Consider the following 22,169-nt stretch of genomic DNA (forward strand, 5'->3'; position numbering starts at 1 on the left):
GCATTGCATCAAAGCAGCTATACAAGAAAACCAAAACCAAGATAATCAAAAGTTGAATACACACACAAAAAACAATAATAAAAAAAAATCTGACAAACCTTAAAAGTAATATAGAAATTGTCATGCATTGCAACACATTTCTTCTCACTTTTCGTGTTTCGTCCATTTTCTCTGCTGCTAAAGAAACTCTTAAGTCTCTTAAAAGTCCTCCTCGCTACTCCTAAAATTTGGGACCTTAAGAGCTCTTTTAATGGTTAAGATACTTTATGAATTACTTTCTTCTTTACTAGGATCTTTTCTGTAATTCTAAGGGGAAACGCCCACATTTCTAAGAATTTTCTTAGAATTTTGTCACTAGGAGCAACACTTTGCGCTAAGATTTTTCATGAATACGGGCCCTGATGCAAAAGGCACACTTTTTTTAATTTTAACTTTTTTAAGATAACATCCACATAGCAATAGAAACAAGAAAAATCAGATTACATATCATGCTAGGGGAAGATACAAACAATATTATTATATATTAATATTACAATATTACATATTATATACAATATTACAGTAACCAATCAACGATCAGCTTTTATGAATTTATCTCAAACATGTTCTCAATCTGAAAATGACAGCTCACCAACAATATGAGGTTTTCCTCTTTTCCCTCATGTTTTACGTGATAACCTTTGCATATGTTGTCCTTTGCAAGTGCTACTTCAACTTTGACCTAAATTGGAATTCAATAACAATGAAGCATTGAAGGTTTCCATTCATTTTATTTCATGTCTATTATCAGAAAAGATTACAAAATCCAAAGGTGCCTCCATCTTATCTGTCATTACAATTAAATGTCAAAGTTCAGATGTTCCGAGCTGCTGTGATAATGATGCTGAGAACGGGGTATGAAAACGCAGTACTATGTTCATAAGGTCATGTTGTGTCATGCTTGACTTAAAGGTGTTAATAGGAGGTGTGACATAGATGATACGTTGCTGTTTTGTCTCTTGTTAACAAGAGTTCATTGGTTCTATTGGGGTCCCCGAGGGCCACTTTACCCTGGGAAGCTGTGAATGATGATTTGAATCAGCAAAAAGATTACTGCAAACCAGCTGGGTGGGAAGAGCAATTAAAATATTCAGGTGAATTCCATGAACGGCATATACAGTCTTAATGCGGACATGTTTCTTTTACTTTCTTTTTGCACATTTCAATGTCACACTGACCAGCAAAGACAAATGTTAAAGTCCACTCTGTTTAATTTCACATGGGTCTTTTTTTGCTCAAGACGTGCAAGTGGCATTAAACTCTTGTGATGCTTGTACAGCTCACATTTGCTGCACATGATTTAGCTGTGATTTTGTCCACAGTCATTCGCATGATCAAGGAACAGATAGCAGCAGTTGGTTCAAAGGTCACTCTTGTGTTGTGTGATATGAGGTGTTTTATTGGGTCTGAGACCATGCTTTCCTCAGTCTTCCTGTGTGCTTAGCACAACTGTGCACGGAAATCTCAGATCTTTTCAGCCCCATCATCTAAAGGACACAACAGACTACTGCAGGTTAACCAGGTAAAAGACTCTTTATTTGATGTAATACATATACATATCTATATAAATACATCGCATTAATGTCTGGTAGTTAGTTGAATAGTTAATTGATGATTTTGTCAATTTGCAGTCAGTTTTAAATCACAAAGTTTGAATGATGTCATGAATATTGCTGCTTTCCTTCTATTACTCATATCTCCATATTTTTTGTTTTTTGCCATAAATCATTATTATTAGTCACCCTTTATGTTTGTCACTGGGTTCTGCAAATATCTAACCAATAAAAAGTTTGACAACACATCATTTAATCGTCTGAAAAGCCCAGTGTTTTTTCCATTTCCTGAAAAACTGTGAATTTGGACATACAAGGTTTCAGTAAAACAGTGACGATATGTTCTGTTTTCAAAAATACGACTTTGTTTGGCTGCTTAAAGGGATAGTTCACTCAAAAAATGAAAATACTGTCATCATTTTCTCACCCTTTTGTCATTTCAATCCTGTATGACTTTCTTCTGCAGAACACAAATTGAAGAATGTTGGTAACTGAACAGCGCTGGCACCCATTCACTTCTATTGTATGGACACACAACTAGTGCAAGTTAACAACATTCTTCAAAAAAATGTCTAAAACATAATTCATCTTCAACAATGGAGTATTTCTATAAATGTACTATACTGTGCCCTTTACCCTTTTATCAGACCTTCACATTCTTACCTTTGGCCCCCTCCAAAGTTCATACGCCGTTCATTGTCTTTAACACCTTTGCACACCTCATCAATACCTTTGCATATCTTCTAATCATCTAAGGTTCAAAACAGCACAACAGACTAACGAGAGAGACCTTGAACTTCTTCACTTACATCGATATGAATACTGCTTGATGTGAAACCACATATTGATATTTTCTTATCATTGTTACATTTACTTTTAATTCTCTCCATAGCTCCACAACATCCTCTGCGACATGGAGTTCTTGTGGGAGTTCCTTTTTACCCCCCTGTCTACCTCTGGGCTGGTCTTCCTGTTTAGTCTTGCAGCTATCGCTCTGTTGCATTTGAACACCAGGCCCAAACCACTGCGACCACCATCAGACCTCAACCGGCAGAGCATTGGCATAGCGGTGAGTGTCTTTCATTAGCAATGTGAAAGCATTGACAAGTCAACGTCTGATGCATTTTTTTATGTATAATACAAAGAATTAAAACACATTTGATTGAAAATTCTAAGGCAATTGCATCCATGTTCATTATTTTGTTATATATGCAAATCACAGACTTTTATGATTCATGACACATGGAGCTGTAAGGAATTAACTGACCACCTTAAGATTACTAACTTGTTTTCATCTTTTATTGCAATTTCAATTGTAGTATTCAATTTTTGTTTCATAAATTACAATACTGTTTTAAAAAAGAAGAAATCCTGGCAACTGTGTTTTAATATTTCTGGCATTTTTTACAGGGTGGGGCTAGAAAAGCAGCACTCATGAACGATGATAACTTGATGTCATACTTACATGAGGATGCCAAAACACTATATGAGGTTTTCCAAAGAGGGCTACGTGTCTCAGGTGAGAGGTCATGAGGTCAAAATTTAAAACATCACAGAATATTTATATGTGACCCTGGACCACAAAACCAGTCATGAGTAGCAGCACGGGTATATTTGTAGCGATAGCCAACAATACATTGTATGGGTAGAGATTTTGCTTTTATGAAATCATTAGATTCACTTAAAAATCATTAGGATATTAAGTAAAGGTAAGTAATATTTTGTAAATTCCCTACAGTAAATATATCAAAACTTTTTTATTTTTCTGGATGCAGCAAAATCGCTAACAAAAAAGCCTGCTGCAGTGCCTCTGATAGACAACCTTAAAAGCACCCTCAGATTCCAGATTTTCAAATAGTTGTATCTTTCAGCTTAGAGATGATGTATAAATCTAAATTTCGAAAGGCCACCGGTTTTGTGGTCCAGGGTCACATATTTACACTGACATCCATTTGTAATGCTTATATGTTTGTTCACATCTTTGTCCCTCTCTGGTGGCTCTGACATGATTTTCATACATATATTACATTTAATCTCCACTTTGCAGGAAATGGGTCGTGTCTGGGGTACAGAAAGAAAGGGCAACCTTATCAGTGGCTTAAATACAAACAGGTATTTGTACCAGCTACAAACAGAATATTGAACTCAAACCTCATGAACAACAACAATAGAAGTCTTTCTTCTTATCATGGTTTCAGGTTTCAGACAGAGCTGAATACCTGGGGTCTGGACTCATCCACCGTGGCCTAAAACCATCACAAGAATCGTTCATTGGCATCTTTGCCCAAAACAGACCAGAGGTGATATAATGGCCATAACAGCCAATCAAAACGTATACATTTATCACAAGACGCTACACAAAATCATATCATAAACCAAAAACAACTAGTCGAATCAAACTTGCATGATGCCAACTCCTCTTTTCTTCTCCATTCAGTGGATTATCTCTGAGCTGGCTTGCTATGCTTATTCCATGGTGGCTGTGCCTCTTTACGACACCCTGGGACCTGAAGCTCTTGTGTTCATCATTAATAGAGGTAATGAGAACTGCTTTCTTGCTTCATTAGAGGTGTTCTTCAGAGCAGCTTTACCCATAACACCTGCTGATTTATAATCCTTGCGTAATTCACACAATAAAATCACTTTATTGTTTTAGTGGCCCCGGTGAACTTGTCACCTCTACCATCAGTTCATAGCAATTATGGCTCGCTTGCCTTCATACATAGACCTTATTTTTGTTAAAAACCTTATTTAAAAATAGGATGAATAAATTAATTAGGAGGGCTGGTTCGGTCATAGGCTTTACTCCTGATTCATTGGAGATTATCGTTGAAAAGAGAACTAGAGTAAAACTTAAAGTGATTCTGTTTTATGCAGATCATCCACTACATTGTATTTTTTAGTGGATTTAAGAGCTCATTTAGTGGTAGATTGGTAATGCCCCAGTGTTCTACAGAGCGTTTTAGAAGGTCTTTTATACCCACTGCTGTTGGGTTTTTTAATGATGTTATATAATTTTTGTATTTTGTATGTATTGATGTCCATTGTTTACTGTGTCCTTTGTATTGTGAAATGGTGGCGAATGAATTTCCCCTCACAGGGATTAATAAAGTTGTCTAATCTAATCAAATTTTTCTGTAAACAATGATTTTAATAATATTTAAAGGTGATGTGTGTGTTTTTTTAAACTTTTTGCTAATTCCACTTTGAAGAATTAAAAATGCCAAATTGAATTTTCATTTAAATTCAAGTTTTTTTCTATCTTATTACAATTTGTGGCTTTACAGAAAAAATTGCAGTAGAGACTTAAGAAAAACAAACATCCCAGTATAAAACAGGGCAATTATAAATACTAAGGGATAGTTCACCCAAAAATGCTAATTCTGTCATCATTTACCCTCTTGTCAGTTCAAACCTGCGTGACTTTCTTTCTTCTGCAGAACACAAAAGAAGCAATTTTGAAGAGTCCTAGTAACCAAACAACGGCGGTGCCTATTCACTTCTATTGTATAGACAAAGAACTAATGCAAGTCAATGGATACTGCCGTCGTTCGGTTACCAACATTCTTCAAAATATCTGCAAAAGAAAGAAAGTCAAACAGGTTTGAAATGACAAGAGGATGAGTAAATGATGACAGTAAATGATGGCATTTTGGGGTGAACTATTCCTTAAACATTTCTAACTCAAATAATTTTCTAAACAACCATTTCTAAAGGACATGTGCATGTAAATATTGACTTTACGATTATTTCCTGTATTTAATCCCATCAGATTGACAATGCTCTGATTGGATCTTGTTTTAAAGTGCTTTGTATTTATTTACACATCTCTGCAGCAAAGATATCCACAGTACTGTGTGATAAGCAAGATAAGGCGGAAACCCTGTTGGCTAACAGTGAGAAAAACCTCACGCCTGTGCTGAAAACCATCATCCTCATGGACCCTTTTGATGCTGCATTAACTGAGAGAGGCTCGAAGATAGAAGTGGATGTTCTGTCCCTGAAAGATGTAGAGGTACTTTGACAGTTCTCTCTGATCAGTGCTACTGTAAATAATAAAACAAAAGCAAAAGTAAACATGTTGACATCTTGTATCAGTATTTAAAAAAAAATGTGTTTTTAGGCCCTGGGAAAAAACAACCATCAGAAGCCAGTTGTAAGTAATGAGCTTAATTTTAAACTGCAGTTTTATTTACTTAGCACTTAGTATTGATCTCAGTGTCTTAGAAAATAAGTGTGATTTGTTTTTTTTAGCCACCAAAACCAGAAGACTTAAGTATTATTTGCTTCACAAGTGGAACCACTGGTAAGCATAATGCAACCTGTTTCACTAAATGACCCTATAGGCCTATAAGGCTAGTCCCAGACTAAAATGTGACCTGTTTTAACTGAATATAACTTGCCCAGAAATATCTTAAAATATATCCGTGCCATTGTTTTGTCTCGAGATGCACACCAGTAGTGCATTCTTCTAAGTGATTTTGATAAAAGTTACATAAATATCTTAATTCAACAGGCTAAGCCGTGTCTGTGAAACCGGGCCTATTATGACACACATTTTTAGCTGTTAAAGAGATAGTTCACCCAAATATAAAAATTCAGTCAGCATTCACTCACCCTCTTGACATTAAAATCTTCAATGGGTTTCTTTCTTCTGTGCAACACATAAGAAGATATTTTGAGAAATGTCTCAGTGGTTTTGTGTCCATACAATGGAAGTCAAACTGGGGCCAGTGATGTTTGGTTTGGTTACGTACGTTCTTGACAATATCTTCCTTTGTGTTCTGCATAGGAAACAAAGTCATACAGATTTGGAATGACATGAGGTTGAGTAGATGATGAAAGAACTTAAATTGTTGTTCCCCTGTTTTGGGGCAGTGCAACATGTGCATGAGCTCTAATAACAGAATGCTTTGCTTCAGGGGATCCAAAGGGAGCCATGCTGACCCACGAGAATGTGGTTTCAGACGCAGCTGGTGTGGTGAAGGTTTTTGAGGTACAGTACGTCACTGTGATAAATGATTTTTCCAAATCCTCTGTGGAGTAAGTTTCAATGTTAAATGGCGATCCCATGTTTCTTCAGAGCGTCTTCATCCCGGTTCCATCTGACGTGTCCATCTCGTTCCTGCCGCTGGCTCACATGTTTGAGAGAGTCGTACAGGTGAGGATGCCTCCATTATCAATTCTGATCAAGATCTTTATAGCCATTAATGTCACATAGTGCATGTATTTTACAGAAGAGCTCTTTGTGTTTTATGGATGTGTATTAGACAGTGTTATATGGTGCTGGAGGAAGAGTTGGCTTCTTTCAAGGTAATATCGCACTTCTCCCAGATGACATGAAAGCACTACAGCCCACCGTATTTCCAGTGGTCCCGCGTCTTCTGAATCGTATTTATGATAAGGTTTGTCGAATTTGCATGCTTATATTTAACATATCATAATAACAAATGATAATAGAATGAAATAAATCGTAATCACACATAATATATTTTCTTCATTTTGCGGGTTTGCTCACAAGTCTTTCATTGTATTTCTGTTGTCTGCACAGATCCAGAGTGGAGCCAAGACACCGTTCAAGAAATCTCTTCTGAACTTTGCCATCGAGAGGAAACATGCCGAGGTGAAGCAGGGGATCATCAGGAACGACAGCATTTGGGACAAACTCATCTTTCAAAAAGTGCAGGTATCGCTAACTGAATACAGGGTCTCCGAATGTGGCGCACTGGCATTCGGCATTTCTCTTGAAAGTGTGGTTTGGCAGTAATTACATCTGATGAAAAACTGTGCGTTCCTATGATGAATGGTTCTCGAAGGTTCTGAATTGTGTTTAACAGGCGTCTCTGGGAGGCCGTGTGAGAGTGATAGTGACCGGGGCGGCACCTATCTCTCCTTCTGTGCTCAGTTTCCTCAGGGCGTCCCTCGGGTGCCAGGTATGAAACCTTCCGCCCAGTCTACTCCCAATTCTAAACTTTGTATCCTGAGAGGTCCATGTTCAGATTTCAGATTTCATTTCAGTAATGTTGATTATAAAAGTCTTTCAGAATTTAACATTTTTAAGTCCCTGATAATTTCTGTTGTTAAAGTGATTGCACCCAACAAAACATTCTTTCATTATATATTCACCCTCATGCCATTCTTCATTCCAGAGATTTTTTATTATGTCCTGATACAGAAAACCATCAAATTCAATAGGGTGTCCTTGTTTATGACTGTATGTATTGATCTGGTGTCACAGTGGCCCATAGATTACCTTTTTTTATCCTAGATTTTCGAGGCGTATGGCCAGACAGAATGCACCGCTGCCTGCTCTTTCTCCATGCCTGGTGACTGGACCGCTGGTGGGTTCCTGTGACTGATAATAACCTGCATTTCTTATTGCATAACCTCAATAACTGACCTCAGAACTCCTTTGATTTCAGGACATGTTGGAATTCCTATTCCATGTAATACTGTGAAACTTGTTGATGTTGAGGAAATGAATTACTTTGCATCCAACGGCGAAGGCGAGGTAATGACACATCATTTTACAAACATTAAAACAACATGTCATTGTAACCTCTCATAGCTTTGCTGTTTTGTTTCAGGTTTGCGTAAAAGGAAAAAATGTGTTTCGTGGATACCTCAATGACCCGGAGAGGACAGCAGAGGCTCTGGACAAAGATGGTTGGCTGCACACTGGAGATATTGGCAAATGGCTGCCGGTGAGAATACTCTTTTAAGGGACAAAAGGACCAAGTTCATAAACCGTTCTATCAATCATATACATTCTGTACAAATATATGTTGCTTTAACATATTTTAGAGTACATGTTGTGTGCTCAATTTACCAGAGTGGAGTCTTGAAGATTATTGACAGAAAGAAGAATATCTTCAAACTGGCCCAAGGCGAATACATTGCACCGGAAAAGATCGAAAACGTTTACATTCGGAGTGCTCCCGTTGCACAAATCTTTGTGCATGGTGACAGTTTACAGGTAGACTAAACCTGTCAAACTAATCCCATTATTTTGAATAATAATTTGTCTTAGATCTTGGAAACTGAAGATTTCTTTCTTATATCTCTGTTCAGTCCTGTTTGGTGGGCATAGTGGTGCCAGATCCTGAGGTGTTACTTGGTTTTGCGAAAAAGCTGGGTGTGAAAGGTTCAATAGCGGAGCTGTGTAAAAATCAGGTGTGTGCATATACTGGCTTCAAAAATTGTGTACAAGCAAGACTTAAGTACTGTCAAGGCACAAATTTACTTGCACATAGATGTAAATGCAACTCAGTAATATCTTTTTTAAAACTTTGCAGGACGTTAAGAAAGCCATCATTTCTGACCTTGTCAAGCTGGGGTGTGAAGCAGGGCTGAAGTCCTTTGAACAAGTATGCACTTCTATTATACTTTTTTAGCTACTGCCTATTTAAACATACTATTTTTTATTGCCACAAATACAACAGGTATTACATCACATTGCCAGAGAAAAAAAACGTAACTTTACATAAAGTTAAGTGCATTTTAATGTACAATAGGATTAGTCTAAGATTACAGTTGTCGTCATGCATTGTTTCATTAAAAAAAGAATAATGCAAATTGCTAATAAAGTTTTTTCCTATTATATTTTCAAAGGTAAAAGACCTGTACCTTCATCCAGAGATGTTCACTATAGAAAACGGTCTCCTCACTCCAACACTGAAAGCCAAAAGGGCTGATCTCACTAAGTACTTCAAAGTTCAGATAGACAGTCTTTACGTTAATATGTAATGCACTAAAAAAGATAGCTTCAGGTTTCACTCTTTATAGAGAGTTCACTTACGCACATAACTTCCAAGATACCCTGCAGCATGACACTGTTTTACATATTTATGATGCTGATACTTGTTTTCTATATCTATATTTTCTATATCCGGTGATTTTAAAACAAATGCACAAACAGTCTGTAAAGATCTTTTGATTATCAAAGGTTGTTTATTTCTTTCATAGGAGGAATGCTAAAAACATGAATACTTCAACATGTTTTATGTAATTATATTTTCATATATGAAGCACAGAGGGAGGATTTGTGGATTGGAAACAAATTTGTTGTTACTTTCCATTTAAAATAAAAACAAAATTAAGCGTACAAAATAACTGTACAGAGCATGGTGTATTTGTTCCGGAAAACTTCAGCAAGGTTGACTTCAGTTTTACAAAAACGTAATCAAAAATAAAATTGTTATTTCTACTATACAAACAATTCAGACAATTTGCATGACTTAAGACTTTGTTACAACTGGAGAAAGACGTTGCATAATCACTGTGGGCATCAAAGAGAGCGAGAGAGAGAGAGAGTAGGCGAGAAAGAAAATGCCAAGAATTAAGAAATAAGTTTGAAGTAAACATCTTGATAATCTGATACCATACGTCCAATCATAATTTTATATTCACATTTCTTTGTCTTGTGCCTATTTCTGTGGCACCTGTTCTTTGGAAATGACACAAGTTAACTTTGGGGTGCCAGAATCTGTTGATTTGCCATTAAAACTTTGTGCTGGTGAACGGTTTTAGAAAAAAAATCGGATTAAAAATTTGCATCACTGCTTCATACACATGTCCCTAACATGAGGTCCTCCGTTCAAGCGGAAATTCAACAGTTCTGTATCACTGTTCTTTCTTTTCGTCACTGGTCGAATTATCTGCAGAGTCATAGTGACACTTTTCGACACATCGCCGTGGAAACCATCCTCTAACACGAACTCCAGCTAGAAGAGGGAAGAGAGGAATCATTTCACACAAAAGCTTTGTGAAAAGCAAAATGCTTTCCCTAAACACATTCTGCAACATTTACCTTTCGCCTGCTCCTCATTCAATACTTTGTCTCCATACATCCACCACCTGAACAACAGCACATTTACATACCACGATCATGACATCACAGTTAAACACTGAATATAAACAGCTGGTGTAACAGCAAATCAATAAAACAAAAAATGCTATCAGAATAATCTAGAATAATAAAGAGAATGTTTCTCACTTTGTTCCTCTTGTAGCTAAGATGGTCGCTCCCTTTGTCAGTTTGATTCTGGGCTCTTCTGTACACGGAGTCCTAAAGAATGTATTCAGTCCTTTTCCCAAAGGGCAACAAGCCCCATTGTAGTCCTCCACTACTCTGTATTCAACCTGCAAACGGGACATTTGTCGTTTTATCACTCCTTTAGTAAATACCGCCCTCTGCTGTTTGAAAAAAGCGATTACATCAATACTCACACTTCTTTGACGCTTATCATGTTTTTGGTTCAGTTGCTCAATCTAAAGGAAAAGGAGACAAAAATACCATTTCAATAGATTACCTATATAATTATCAAAAGAAAACATTATGTTAAGCACATACAGTTAAAGTGTACTGGTTACACTTCTCATGCACAGGCCATTCAATCCCATCTCCCACTGGGGTTCCAGACCAGGTGAACACCTGCTTGAAATTCTCCAATCGGCTACCCAGGTCGTAGGGGAAGATGAACTCTTCACCGGTTTGATAGTATTGGATTCTGTCTTTGGCCTGGGTAAACAGTTAGTGTTGGTTTAATGTCATTAATAAAACTTACAGGACAGACAGACATGTGACTCACCCACGGTCATTATTTTAATCACACAACTCTGACATGACACGTTTTATACAAGTGCCTTTGGGGACCTGACATGAAACGTTTTCTAAAATTTGACACGTCTTGCAGAGTGTACTGTACGTCTGAATTTATTTATTTTATTTTATGTTAATTTCAACATTTAAGAATAATGAGTACCGTAAGAATGAATCCTTACTTCAGTTGTTTCCAAATGTCAGCACCTCTTAGTTCAGGAAGCATTTAAAAGAGAACGCTTCAAACAGTGTTGCCATGTATTGAATTAGCGGGGTGACATTAGATTAGATCACCTCATGTAGCCAATAAGCATGCTAGAAATGCACTTACTTTCTCCTCAATCCACACTTCGATTGAGGTTTTGTTTCGCAGAATCACCTTCATCTATAAGACAAAATGGGAAAATGACAAAATATCACGTGACAATATTTAACGCAAACATCTGTACAAGCAAAATGAGAATGAATTCAACTTGTTGTCCCACCTGAATACAAAACAGCATACCAACAGCAATAGTGGTACCAAGTGCTAGTCCTAATGAGAAGAGAGTGGCTGCAAATGCTGCAATGCTGAAAGGCATTATGGGATGATGGATGTGCCGAGCAGCACTCATGTCAATCTTCACTGAGCTCCATCCAAAAGAGATCTAAGCCAAGAAAATGAGCCAAACCATCTACACAAATGCGATACTGTCTATACAGTATTATTAGAAATAAATGAGTATTACACAAACATTCATTGTTGAAGTGACAGTTTACCCCAAAATAAAAATTCTGTCTTCATTTACTCTCGACTCGAGTTGTTCCAAATCTGCATAAATGTATTTGTTCTGATGAACACAGAAAAAGATATTTGGAAGAATGTTTGTACCAAACATTTCTTGGCCACGATTAACTACCAAAGTAGGAAAAATTACAATGGTAGTCAATGGTGCCCCAGAACGGTTTGCTTTTCTACATTCTTCAAAATATCTCCTTTTGTGTTCAACAGAACAAAGACATTTATACAGATTGGGAAAAACTTGCGGGTGAGTAAATGATGACAGAATTTTCATGTTTGGATGAACTGTCCCTTTAAATGCATGTAGTCCTTCATATTCTGTGCAATACTTGCTAATATGGAATTAGTGAATAACAGAAAAATCATACCCGATCATACAGCTGAGTGTACATGGTCATGACAAAGATGAAGGCAGCATGTATGCAGCCCAGCGGAGCGAGCAGGAGGAAGCTGGTGAAGTATGCATGATTCAAATGTCCACAGCAGTTGTTGATCCATGGACAATGATGATCCATCTTCATCACGCACCTGAGGAAAGAACGAAAAAAAAGGAAATAAGAAAGGGACTGTTATAGTTTACACACTTCAGCTTTTAAAATGTATCAGTGTCGAATGTTCGGCATTCAGTCAAATCTACCTGTTACACTTGCGACAGTGATGTGACCTGGGGGCTTTATAACCTCGGCACAATCTACAGAACTGCAAGTACATCGTGTCTTGTTGGGCCTCCTGGTAGAAAAAAACAAACAACATACATCATAAGACAAATGTAATGGAGCAAAACACATGCTTGAAAATCTTTGCATAATCTTCACAAAACATCAGACAGAGTATCTGCTATCCTTACTGGTTTCCACTCCAGAGGAATGCAGCCAGGGCCCACAAACATGGCATTAAAGTAGTTGTAAAGAATGAGGACAGTCCAGTTAATAAGCATGATGAAATTAATGCTTCCTCCAGTGGTGTCCAGTGGCCAGTACCAGATAATCGAGTCCAAAACAGCCATGGACGAGCACACGCCAATGACCGTCAGAGCGATGACGGGACCCCAGTGACAGAGTCTCTTCACCTCATGGAGGTTCTCAAACACGATTATAGCAGATAAAATATTCATTGTTCTGTTGAATTATTTTCAATCTCTTCAAATTCCCTAATGTGAAAAGATGAACAGAGGTAGTCAGGCGCTTTGTTTTTGTTTACTGTTTTCTGTTAAACGCAAGGAGGTCAGGGGGCATCTTTTTGGTCTCCTTCGAAACGACCAACAATCAGCTACGTCACCAGTCACAGGGGCCAGCCGTTTCCTTGAGCTGAAGACTCCGTCAGCGTGTGGCATCCTTCCGTACTAATCCTCTTTTCGCTCTATCCACCGGCTGAAGTCAAGACCACCATCTACAGAGAATACAGGGGAAAACAAAATTAAAAAAGGAGACAATGATCTAAATCATGAGCCTTACAAAAAGTATTTGTTCAAAAAGCATATACAATACATGAATACAGCTGTGAAATCATTTTACAATGTTTTACGGGATTGAATTAATACATTGAATTTATTTTCTTTTAAAAAAAGAAATAAAGTTATGACAGTTGTTATATTGTTATTATAACAGTCATACATTATTAGTACTTTGGTATTTAGTATTACGTTTTGGAAGAAAATTGTGGTTGTAATCATTTGTATTTGCAGTGCTGTCCTGGACCACAATCTTGTATTGTATTTTTGACATCTCGTTGCTGCTATATTAGATCTTAATGACAAATCCACTGCCAAAAGCTCTGGTTGCTAACAGAGGCATGGATGCAATGATGTAACGATCTTTTATCCTAACGGCAGATCTATATATAGCTGTGATCAATGCACATATTGTGTTAATAATTTCAATGGAATTTTTACCATACCTCGACACTTCCTTGTTTCTTCTCCAGCAACCAAAAAAACCCTATTTGAATTGACAGTTGCACAAAATATGAATAAACAAACACGGTATTGAATGTAACCGATAATCTTTGATTTAAAATTCCTTTTTTAAAATAACAAAACACTATTCAGAAAGAAAATCTAAAGCAACGGCGAACCATGACACGCCGGAACTGTTTAAAGAAAGATGCCGAGACGGAGTTGCAGCGACACAACCGGAAGTGACGTCGACGTCAAAATAAGCTCATACAAGCAACAGTGTAGCGCAGGTCAGTTTATCCTTGTTTTAATCTTTAGGAAATAAAAATACAACGATGTCTTCGGATTTTGAGACGTACGAACAGGATTTTGGGACCCTTACGGCGGAAATAACCAACAAAATCGGAAGAATACCCAAATTAGCCGCTGGTAAGTGACTGACAAATCAAGCATACAGTTATTCTAGAAGGGAAAAATAAATGAGTTTCTCGGATCATAATTTTTTGCTGCTGGTGTGTCTTGTTGATATATTATATAAAACGTGTCAGGTCAGTTGTCAAACGGGCTATGGTTTCATGAGAGTCAGGTGTCAGATGATGTCTGAGGATTCGGATACTATTGGAGGATTTAGGGGACATGGCTCTTGGATGTCATGCTCTGTGTTGTAGAGTTTGCTGGTTGGTTGTTAACCAAGTAAGAGTTAAATTATATATCTATAGCATGCAATACTACAAAAAGACAAAAAAAGGAGCTTGTTAAAATTGATGTTTAGATGATGAGAGCACAGTTATCAAGCCAATGAGTAAAATCATCTAATCATTCTGTTTTAAATAAGCTACATATAAACACAAATTGACAATTACAACAATGTTGAGATTTAGGTAAATATATGGGGTTGGATACAATTATGGTTTTGTCCAAATACCACACTTGAGCACTTGACTGCATACATGATGCTTACGTGATGCATTTCCTGTATTTAGCCAAAGTGTTCTATTGGGTGTGAATATCCCAAGTGTGCATGTAGTATTTCTAATTCGATGGGACACACAAGTGTGATATTGTAATTAATGTCTTGTTTCTAATTAAGACGAAAAGCAGTTGCAAACATTTGACAAAATACATGCCTGTTTCTGGAGTTTGCAGAATGTTCAACACTATCCATAACAAGATTCTGGATGGGATACGCTTAGCCTCGAATGCCACTCCAAAGTGTGGGTGTAGTGTGCGTAAAGGGCACTGCACTGCACTTTGGCATTTTTAAGACATGGGACAGTCTTGCACACTTACTTCCTGTCACGTGCTCTCAAATGGCACAAGGGTGGTTATTTGGACAGGCGGGAGGTGGGTGGTGTATGTGAACAAAGCACTGTAGAGAAATAGAGAAATAACTGCAATGTTTTTTTTTTCACAGTAGCCTGCACTATTACAATGAGTGTTCATATTATTCTGTCCAACCCTGTCTTAATAAACAAAACACAAATGCTTTGATAGGACTATTTATGTCAGGGTGTCAAAACAAAGGCAGCCTCATGGGCTCATCATACTGTATGTAATAACATACATCTTCATTTGTAAGCCACTACAGTTAATAAATACACAGTGTGAGTTGCATATGTGTTGCCATAGCAACGGTCGTCTGTCTGATATTGGACTGATTAGAAAATGGTCAGAGATCCCAAAATAGCTTGAATTTTCACAGAAAATATTATCACAGTTTGGCCCCTGTGTATATAAATGATTTCCATTAGAGTTGTCATAACTTTCTCTCATATGCAAAATCGTTTCATTTTTATAGTTTTTAAATGTAATTTAGTCAACAGTATTTTTATAGTACATTTATTATTGCTATTTGAGTTGAGACTGAATCATTTTCTAATTTCTTATTTTACTTTTGTTCTTGTATAAGAATTTTGACAAGTGACAGTTCGCCTATAAATGAAAATTCTGTAATCATTTACTCACCCTTAGGTTGTTCCAAACCTGTATTAATTTCTTGGTTCTGCTGAACCACAGATAAATGTATTTGGAAGAATGCCAGTAACCAAACAGATCTCATCCCCCATCAACTCCCATAGTGTTTATTTTCACAACTATGGCAGTAAATGGGGGATGAGATCTGTTTGGTTACTGACATTCTTCCAATTATCTTTCTCGGTTTATATCAGAAGAAATAAAATGTGTACGAATTTGGAACAATCTGAGGGAAAGTTTGATGACAGAATTTTCATTTTTATGTCAAGTATCGCTTTAGTATTGCGTTATTAAGTGGTAATGGATAGAAAATAGAAATCAACAATAAGCTAAAATAGATATGTATAATATAACTTTTATTTAACAAAATAAATGTTTTTTTAAGGGCTTATTTTACAATGTTGTTTGTAGACACATTAATACAGTAATTGTAGACACATTAATACAGTAACTGTACTGTCCTGATTCTGAATGCTGATGAATGCATTTTTTTCAAGGATAAACATGTTTTCTTGTTCGGTTGTTTTTGCATTGTCCTCGAAAGTTTTATCCTGCTCTTGATCTGTATTAGTACTCTCATTAGCCATTTACATTTTTTTTATAATAATTTTGCCTTTCAAGCTTTCAAGTGTGGAAATGCAAGAAAAATATTTTTTCATATGAAAAAAAAGAATGTTTTAATGTAAAGTACATACATATTGCTTACCTTGTGAACAGTTCTTAGAAATAGTAGTTGTGGTTCAGAAAAAATAAATAACAGTCCTTATGATATGCGTGTGTGATACAGGATCATGCTGTGATTTTGCTGGATTGAAATTGCAATGGTGACTTTCATACAGCACAGTTACTTTTAGTCTAAATTATTGCTTTCAATCAGTATTAAACTGCAGAGGTCTAGTCTTACAATAACCTGATGAATTGACCTATTGCATTTGTTGCGTGTGGACAAAAGGTGAAGAAGATTAATAATTTATTTAGACTTGCAGGGCATATGCTTGCTTGGGTAAGCGCAGTCAAACAATCGCTGCATGGGATTGCCTTTTCTTTGCATTATTTAAGCGTAATCAAAAGAATTGAAATGTGCAATGTGTTGAATTGTTGAAGCTTAAATTGCTTCTTTAGAGCTTGGCAGAAACAAACAGCGTGTCATCAGACCGGCCCACCACCAGCTGCTAAATGTATTTAAATAAATCCACTGAATATGAACAAAGCAATAAGCAAAGCATTCTCATTAGTGATGGCCAAGCTTTCCTCACTCTTGCCAGAGGAGTTCTGCTCTCGAATTAAAATCTCAATTATGCCCATAAAGAAATGTTTTTCCTTCCGAGCAAGGTACACAAATTTGTTTGCGACCGTTGACAATAGCATCAACAAAGCGGCTTACATTGTTGTCTTCACTGCATTGTAGAGTGTCACATATGTAGAAGCATTGATAAAAACCAGCGGACAGCCAAAACGCCCTCGGCCATTTCTTGGACCAAACCGACTGCATTAAGATGTTTTGTTTTGTTGAAAAGCGCAAAACTTGTAGTTTAAAATATGAATTTAACCATAATGCAAGGCCTTGCTCCATTAAACATGAATGTGTGTGTTGCGCTTTGTGAGGTAGATTTGCACAAAGAGAACTATCTGTCAATCACACACAATGAAAAATTTAGCAGAGATGCAAAGATGCATCTAAGAGTCCAACTTTTCTCAGTGCGTCGGTTTGCCCAAAGAACCTCTGACCTTGCAATAGTGAGAGAGACATACAGTACATATACAGTGAGGGAAATAAGTATTTGATCCCCTGCTGATTTTGTAAGTTTGCCTACTTACAAACAAATGAAGGGTCTATGATTTTTATGGTGGGTTTATTTTAACTGATAGACACAGAATATAAAAAAAAATCAGGGGAAAAAAATGTTATATAAAGGTTATAAATTGATTTGCATTTCAGTCAGTGAAATAAGTATTTGATCCCCTACCAACTAGCAAGAATTCTGGCTCCACAGATTGGTTATGTGCCTATATGGACCACAGATTAGTCCTGTCACTTTAAGAAAGTACTCCTAAATCAGCTTGTTATGTATATAAAAGATGCCTGCCAACAGAATCTGTATCTTCCAGTTCAACCTCTCCAACACCATGGTCCAGACCAAATAGGTTTTAAAGGATGTCAGCGACAAGATTGGAGACCTGCACAAACCTTGAATAGGCTACAGACAGAAGCTTGGTGAGAAGGAGACAACTGTTGGTGTGATTATTTGGAAATAGAAGATATACCAAATAACTATCAAATGCCCTTGTTCTGGAGCTCCTGCAATATTTCCCCAATGGGGTAAAGATGATCATGAGAAATGTTAAAGATCAGCCCAGAACTACACGGAAGAAGCCTGTTAATGATTTCAAGACAGTTGGGAACACAGTTAGCAAGCAAAACATTGGTAACACATTGGTAACACGCTATGCCACAGTAGACTGAAATCCTGAAGCACCCGCAAGGTCCTCCTGCCCAAGAAGGCCCGCCTGGCTCGTCTTAAGTTTGACAATGAACATAAAAATGATTCAGAAAAGGCTTTGGCGAAAGTGCTGGCACTGCTGTGAGACCAAAATGGACTCCTGTGTTTGGAGGGAGAGAAATGCTGACTATGAGCCCAAGAACATCATGTCTACAGAGAAGCACAGTGTTGGAAACATTCTGCTTTAGGGCTTTTTCTCTGCTACAGGTATACAGGATGACTTCACCGCATTGAGGGGCTGAGGGACGGGCCCATGTACCGTAAAATCTTGGACGAGAACCTCCTCCCCTTAACTAGGTCACTGAAGATGGGTCATGGATGAGCCTTTAACATGACAAAGACGCAAAACATATTGCCAAGACAACCAAATAGTGGCTTAAGGAGAAGCACATTAAATGTCCTAGCCAGTCTCTAGACCCTAGTCCTATAGAACCTCTGTGAAGGAGGCTAAAACTCCAATTTGCTGAGCGACAGCCAAGAAACCTTAAAGATTGACAGAGGAGTGGACTAAATGTATCCGGACACATGTGCAAACCTGGTGACCAACTATCAGAAATGTCTGACCTCTGTGCTTGCCAACAAGGGTTTCTCCACAAAGTACAAAGTTATGTTTTGCTTGGGGATCAAATACTTATTTCACTGACTGAAATGCAAATCAATTTATAACCTTTATATAACATTTTTTTCCCCTGATTTTTTTTAATATTCTGTGTCTATCAGTTAAAATAAACCCACCATAAAAATTATAGACCCTTCATTTGTTTGTAAGTAGGCAAACTTACAAAATCAGCAGGGGATCAAATACTTATTTCCCTCACTGTATATATATATATATTTATATATTTCAGCCTGCCTATGTCGGGTGTGAATAGAGGCCCCACTGTTTGCTCACCTTGTAGAGAATCGCCCCTGGCTGTTTACACTGTGTGGGCTGTGTGGTTGCACACAGATTTTAAAAATGAATTGATGACCACCAAAAGACGTTGGAAAGCCAAAGGGCAAAACAGAAGTTCACTTTAGTTTCCAGTTTATTGACAGCTTCCCGGTTTGATATCTGTTGATGTTGTTGCTTAATGATTCGTGCTATGGGTTGACATGGTTTGATGTGCTCCGGTTTTATTTGATCAGTGGATGTATAGGGATGTTGGTCTTTGGTGAAGTTCTTTTTATTTTTAGCATGCTTCTTTCAGTTTATAATTCATATTATGAATAGGTAGTGTTGGCCGTAAATCTGTGCCATAATACATATTTTACATTGTAGTAACGGGTATGATACAGATGGCAACAGATTTTCAGAATGTCACTCATTTACAGTATAATGTTTCAATGAAAATGTATGTTCTTAAAATGTTTGTATACATTATGAAATATGTAGCTCGCTCCAACATTAAAATGAGAATTAAATAAGATTGCCAGAGGAAACATCTTTAATTGTTGGCAATTGTAAACAGCCAAAATGATTTCTGTGAAGTGTGTTTATGGTGTTTTCTGTGAATTAAAACGTGCAGAAGCCAGAAGCAATGGCTGTTTATAGAACACAAAATAGTTATTTTATTTTAAATTTCATGTGCACATTTATGAGAAATATTGACCTGCTTTATGGATGTGACTATTCTGACTATTGAAAAATATGCTTTAAAAACCATAAAAAATTGCTTTAAAAACTTTTGGAGAGACTTCACATGGTTAACCACTAGGATCTGACCTATCAGTATGGTGAAAAGCTTTGGTAAAAACTTTTCTTTTAAATGTTCTTAAGACATTCGCATGGAATTGCCCAACAGTAATATTCATAGAGTTAGATACTTGTACTCATTATTTTATATCGCAAAAACTAGTTCACTGTTTCCAAAGGTGATACATGAAATTTATAAGAGTGGTCATACTCTGTACCGTGGCCTGTCTTCTACCAGCGGATGAAACGCAGCACAAACTCATTGTACTTGTTCCGAGTGGGTGGCAGAGTTTGGCGAAGCTGACATCTCTCTCCTGTTTTGAGTTGCCAAGAGGCGTCTCGGCGCTCCATCGCGAACTAACAAAGGCGTTTACACGTGGAAAAATAAGACGCATCAAATATGGATCTTTGTGCGTCGAGACGGTGTAAATATATCTTCAAATGCAGCCTTGTTTTTTATTTGCTCCCTCGCTGTTGCGGGGGAGTTGGGCTGTTGTCATGAAGCACAGCTCCTCCATCCGCTGATCAATATGTTTTCTTCTTTTTGCCTTTCAGAGGAGAAGACACAGCTGGTTCTAAATGTCGACAAACAGCTTGAAGAAGTCAGAGAGTTGGTGGGTCTTTGATCAGTAATTTCCACTCGCTCGTTTTCTAAATAATGAATTTGGAGAAATTTCCCCCCTGCATAAACAACACCTGCAATGTCGCTGTTGACATGAGACACTCTTCATCTGGCTGAAGGCTGCTCAGTGCTAACGGTGTGATCACATCCACATAATGCGCTTTTAAGTGACACCGCGCGACACATTTCGCCGCATTATTGGGGGAAGACGCCGTGGCAGGTGTCGAAAGGAGGGACGCGTGTCGCGTGTAAATTGTCCCATCGTGTCATGTTGATTGGACAGTGTAAATCAGCAGGGCCCTTTTGTGCGCACGGGTTTGACACGGACACGTGTCGCAGCTGTCAGAGCTGAACCGTGCTGGAGGTTTTAATGATGCGACACCTCCTGACATGACTAACTGAATCATTGACTCTGTGTAATGTACTCCCATGTACATAACAATAAACTGGATAGACAGTTTAATTGTTTTTGTACCCGGGTTAAAACATATCAGGACTTGGGGCTTAAAAGCAGCCGAATATGCCAAAATTCAGCAAGTTTTAAAATGTTGATGAATTAATGGGATACTCCCCCCAAAATGAAAATTCTCTCATCATTTACTCACCCTCAAGTTGTTCCAAACCTGTATATATTTCTTTGTTCTGATGAACACGAAGAGAGATATTTGGAAAAATGTTAGCACCTGACATCTCTGGGACATCATTGACTACCGTAGTAGAATTTTTTTTAATCATTTTTTTGTTCTGTTAAACACAAAATTACATATTTTGAAGAATTTAGGAACGCAAACAGTTCTAGGGCACCTTTTAAAATGTTTTCTACTATGGTGGTCAATGAAAATTCCCAGAAATGTCAGTTGCTAACATTTTTCCAAAAATATTTCTTTGTGTTTAACAGAACAAAGAAATTTATACAGCTTTGGAACAACCTGGGGGGAGTAATTCATGACAGAATTTTTTTATTTATGGGTGGAGTATCCCTTTAGTATATCTTGTTTTTTTTTATGTGTTTGAAAAATTAGGTGATGTTGACTTTTTATAAATTTCTTTAAGGTGTGTTTCACCCAAAAACGAAAATTTACTCTGATTTCTGATTGTGTTTTATGGCAAAACATGTGAATGTTCTTATGCTTAGAAATAAATAAGTAAAAAGTAAGCAAAAAAGTGTGATATCTGACACTGGTTGGTGGTCTGTTTGTTTTCTTTAAACATAATTGATGTTTATAGCTGGAGCAGATGGATCTGGAGGTTCGAGAGATCCCCATTCAGAGCAGAGGCATGTACAACAGCCGTCTGAAGAGCTACAAGCAAGAGATGGAAAAACTTGAGAAAGATTTTGTGAGTATATAAATCACCTTTTAAGCATCATGTTTAGCTGATGTTTTTTGCATGAATAGTTTCTTTTGTAACTCTCGTAAGCATGTACACACACATTACCAACAAAACTTTAAGAACACAGAAGGTCGTTCACATTTCCACTGTGGTTAATTCAGAGTGTGTTTTTGAAACTACCACTTGGGCAGTGGAGT

General features: G+C 37.3%; 3 protein-coding genes across 7 annotated transcripts in view; 2 read left to right on the plus strand and 1 right to left on the minus strand.

Moving 5' to 3' along the window:
• Positions 1-400: 400 nt before the first annotated feature.
• Positions 401-9,416, plus strand: acsl5 (acyl-CoA synthetase long chain family member 5). Its single transcript, XM_057357851.1, has 20 exons — positions 401-2,661; positions 3,003-3,111; positions 3,640-3,704; positions 3,791-3,892; positions 4,030-4,129; positions 5,429-5,607; positions 5,716-5,748; positions 5,847-5,898; positions 6,515-6,588; positions 6,676-6,753; positions 6,863-6,997; positions 7,144-7,278; positions 7,430-7,525; positions 7,861-7,933; positions 8,015-8,103; positions 8,180-8,296; positions 8,425-8,568; positions 8,664-8,765; positions 8,888-8,959; positions 9,204-9,416. Exons 1-20 carry the CDS (start codon positions 2,506-2,508, stop codon positions 9,336-9,338), a joined length of 2,046 nt encoding a protein of 681 aa, XP_057213834.1. The 5' UTR covers positions 401-2,505; the 3' UTR covers positions 9,339-9,416.
• A 104-nt stretch (positions 9,417-9,520) lies between these two features.
• Positions 9,521-14,088, minus strand: zdhhc6 (zinc finger DHHC-type palmitoyltransferase 6). The gene is made up of 11 exons (XM_057357852.1): positions 13,871-14,088; positions 12,822-13,363; positions 12,612-12,703; positions 12,343-12,502; positions 11,679-11,840; positions 11,525-11,578; positions 10,945-11,112; positions 10,821-10,862; positions 10,588-10,733; positions 10,402-10,448; positions 9,521-10,315 (listed from the first exon to the last, which is right to left on the minus strand). Exons 2-11 carry the CDS (start codon positions 13,086-13,088, stop codon positions 10,215-10,217), a joined length of 1,239 nt encoding a protein of 412 aa, XP_057213835.1. The 5' UTR covers positions 13,089-13,363; positions 13,871-14,088; the 3' UTR covers positions 9,521-10,214.
• vti1a (vesicle transport through interaction with t-SNAREs 1A) overlaps positions 14,089-22,169 on the plus strand; it is a 118,767-nt gene continuing 110,686 nt past the window's right edge. For 2 of the 5 annotated variants that reach the window (XM_057357859.1, XM_057357860.1), the window contains exons 1-3: positions 14,090-14,297; positions 20,574-20,632; positions 21,868-21,978. In XM_057357859.1, the coding sequence (XP_057213842.1) occupies positions 14,204-14,297; positions 20,574-20,632; positions 21,868-21,978 (264 nt within the window). In that variant the 5' untranslated portion in view covers positions 14,090-14,203. Of the gene's footprint in view, positions 14,298-20,573; positions 20,633-21,867; positions 21,979-22,169 lie in introns of all 5 variants that reach the window. The other 3 variants (XM_057357856.1, XM_057357857.1, XR_008964756.1) reach the window with 2 other exon arrangements.

Source organism: Triplophysa rosa, linkage group LG18 (genome assembly GCF_024868665.1).
Source record: "Triplophysa rosa linkage group LG18, Trosa_1v2, whole genome shotgun sequence".
Taxonomy (NCBI): Eukaryota; Metazoa; Chordata; class Actinopteri; order Cypriniformes; family Nemacheilidae; genus Triplophysa; species Triplophysa rosa.

Excerpts from the sequence above, each read along its gene's own strand:
- acsl5 (XM_057357851.1), top strand. The coding sequence starts at position 2,506 with ATGGAGTTCTTGTGGGAGTTCCTTTTTACCCCCCTGTCTACCTCTGGG. Across the intron at positions 5,749-5,846 it reads ACAACCATCAGAAGCCAGTT|CCACCAAAACCAGAAGACTT; the intron begins GTAAGTAATGAG and ends TGTTTTTTTTAG. Across the intron at positions 5,899-6,514 it reads CTTCACAAGTGGAACCACTG|GGGATCCAAAGGGAGCCATG; the intron begins GTAAGCATAATG and ends GCTTTGCTTCAG.
- zdhhc6 (XM_057357852.1), bottom strand. The coding sequence starts at position 13,088 with ATGAATATTTTATCTGCTATAATCGTGTTTGAGAACCTCCATGAGGTG. Across the intron at positions 11,113-11,524 it reads AAGTGTGGATTGAGGAGAAA|GCCAAAGACAGAATCCAATA; the intron begins GTAAGTGCATTT and ends CTGTTTACCCAG. Across the intron at positions 10,863-10,944 it reads GTAACCAGTACACTTTAACT|ATTGAGCAACTGAACCAAAA; the intron begins GTATGTGCTTAA and ends CTTTTCCTTTAG.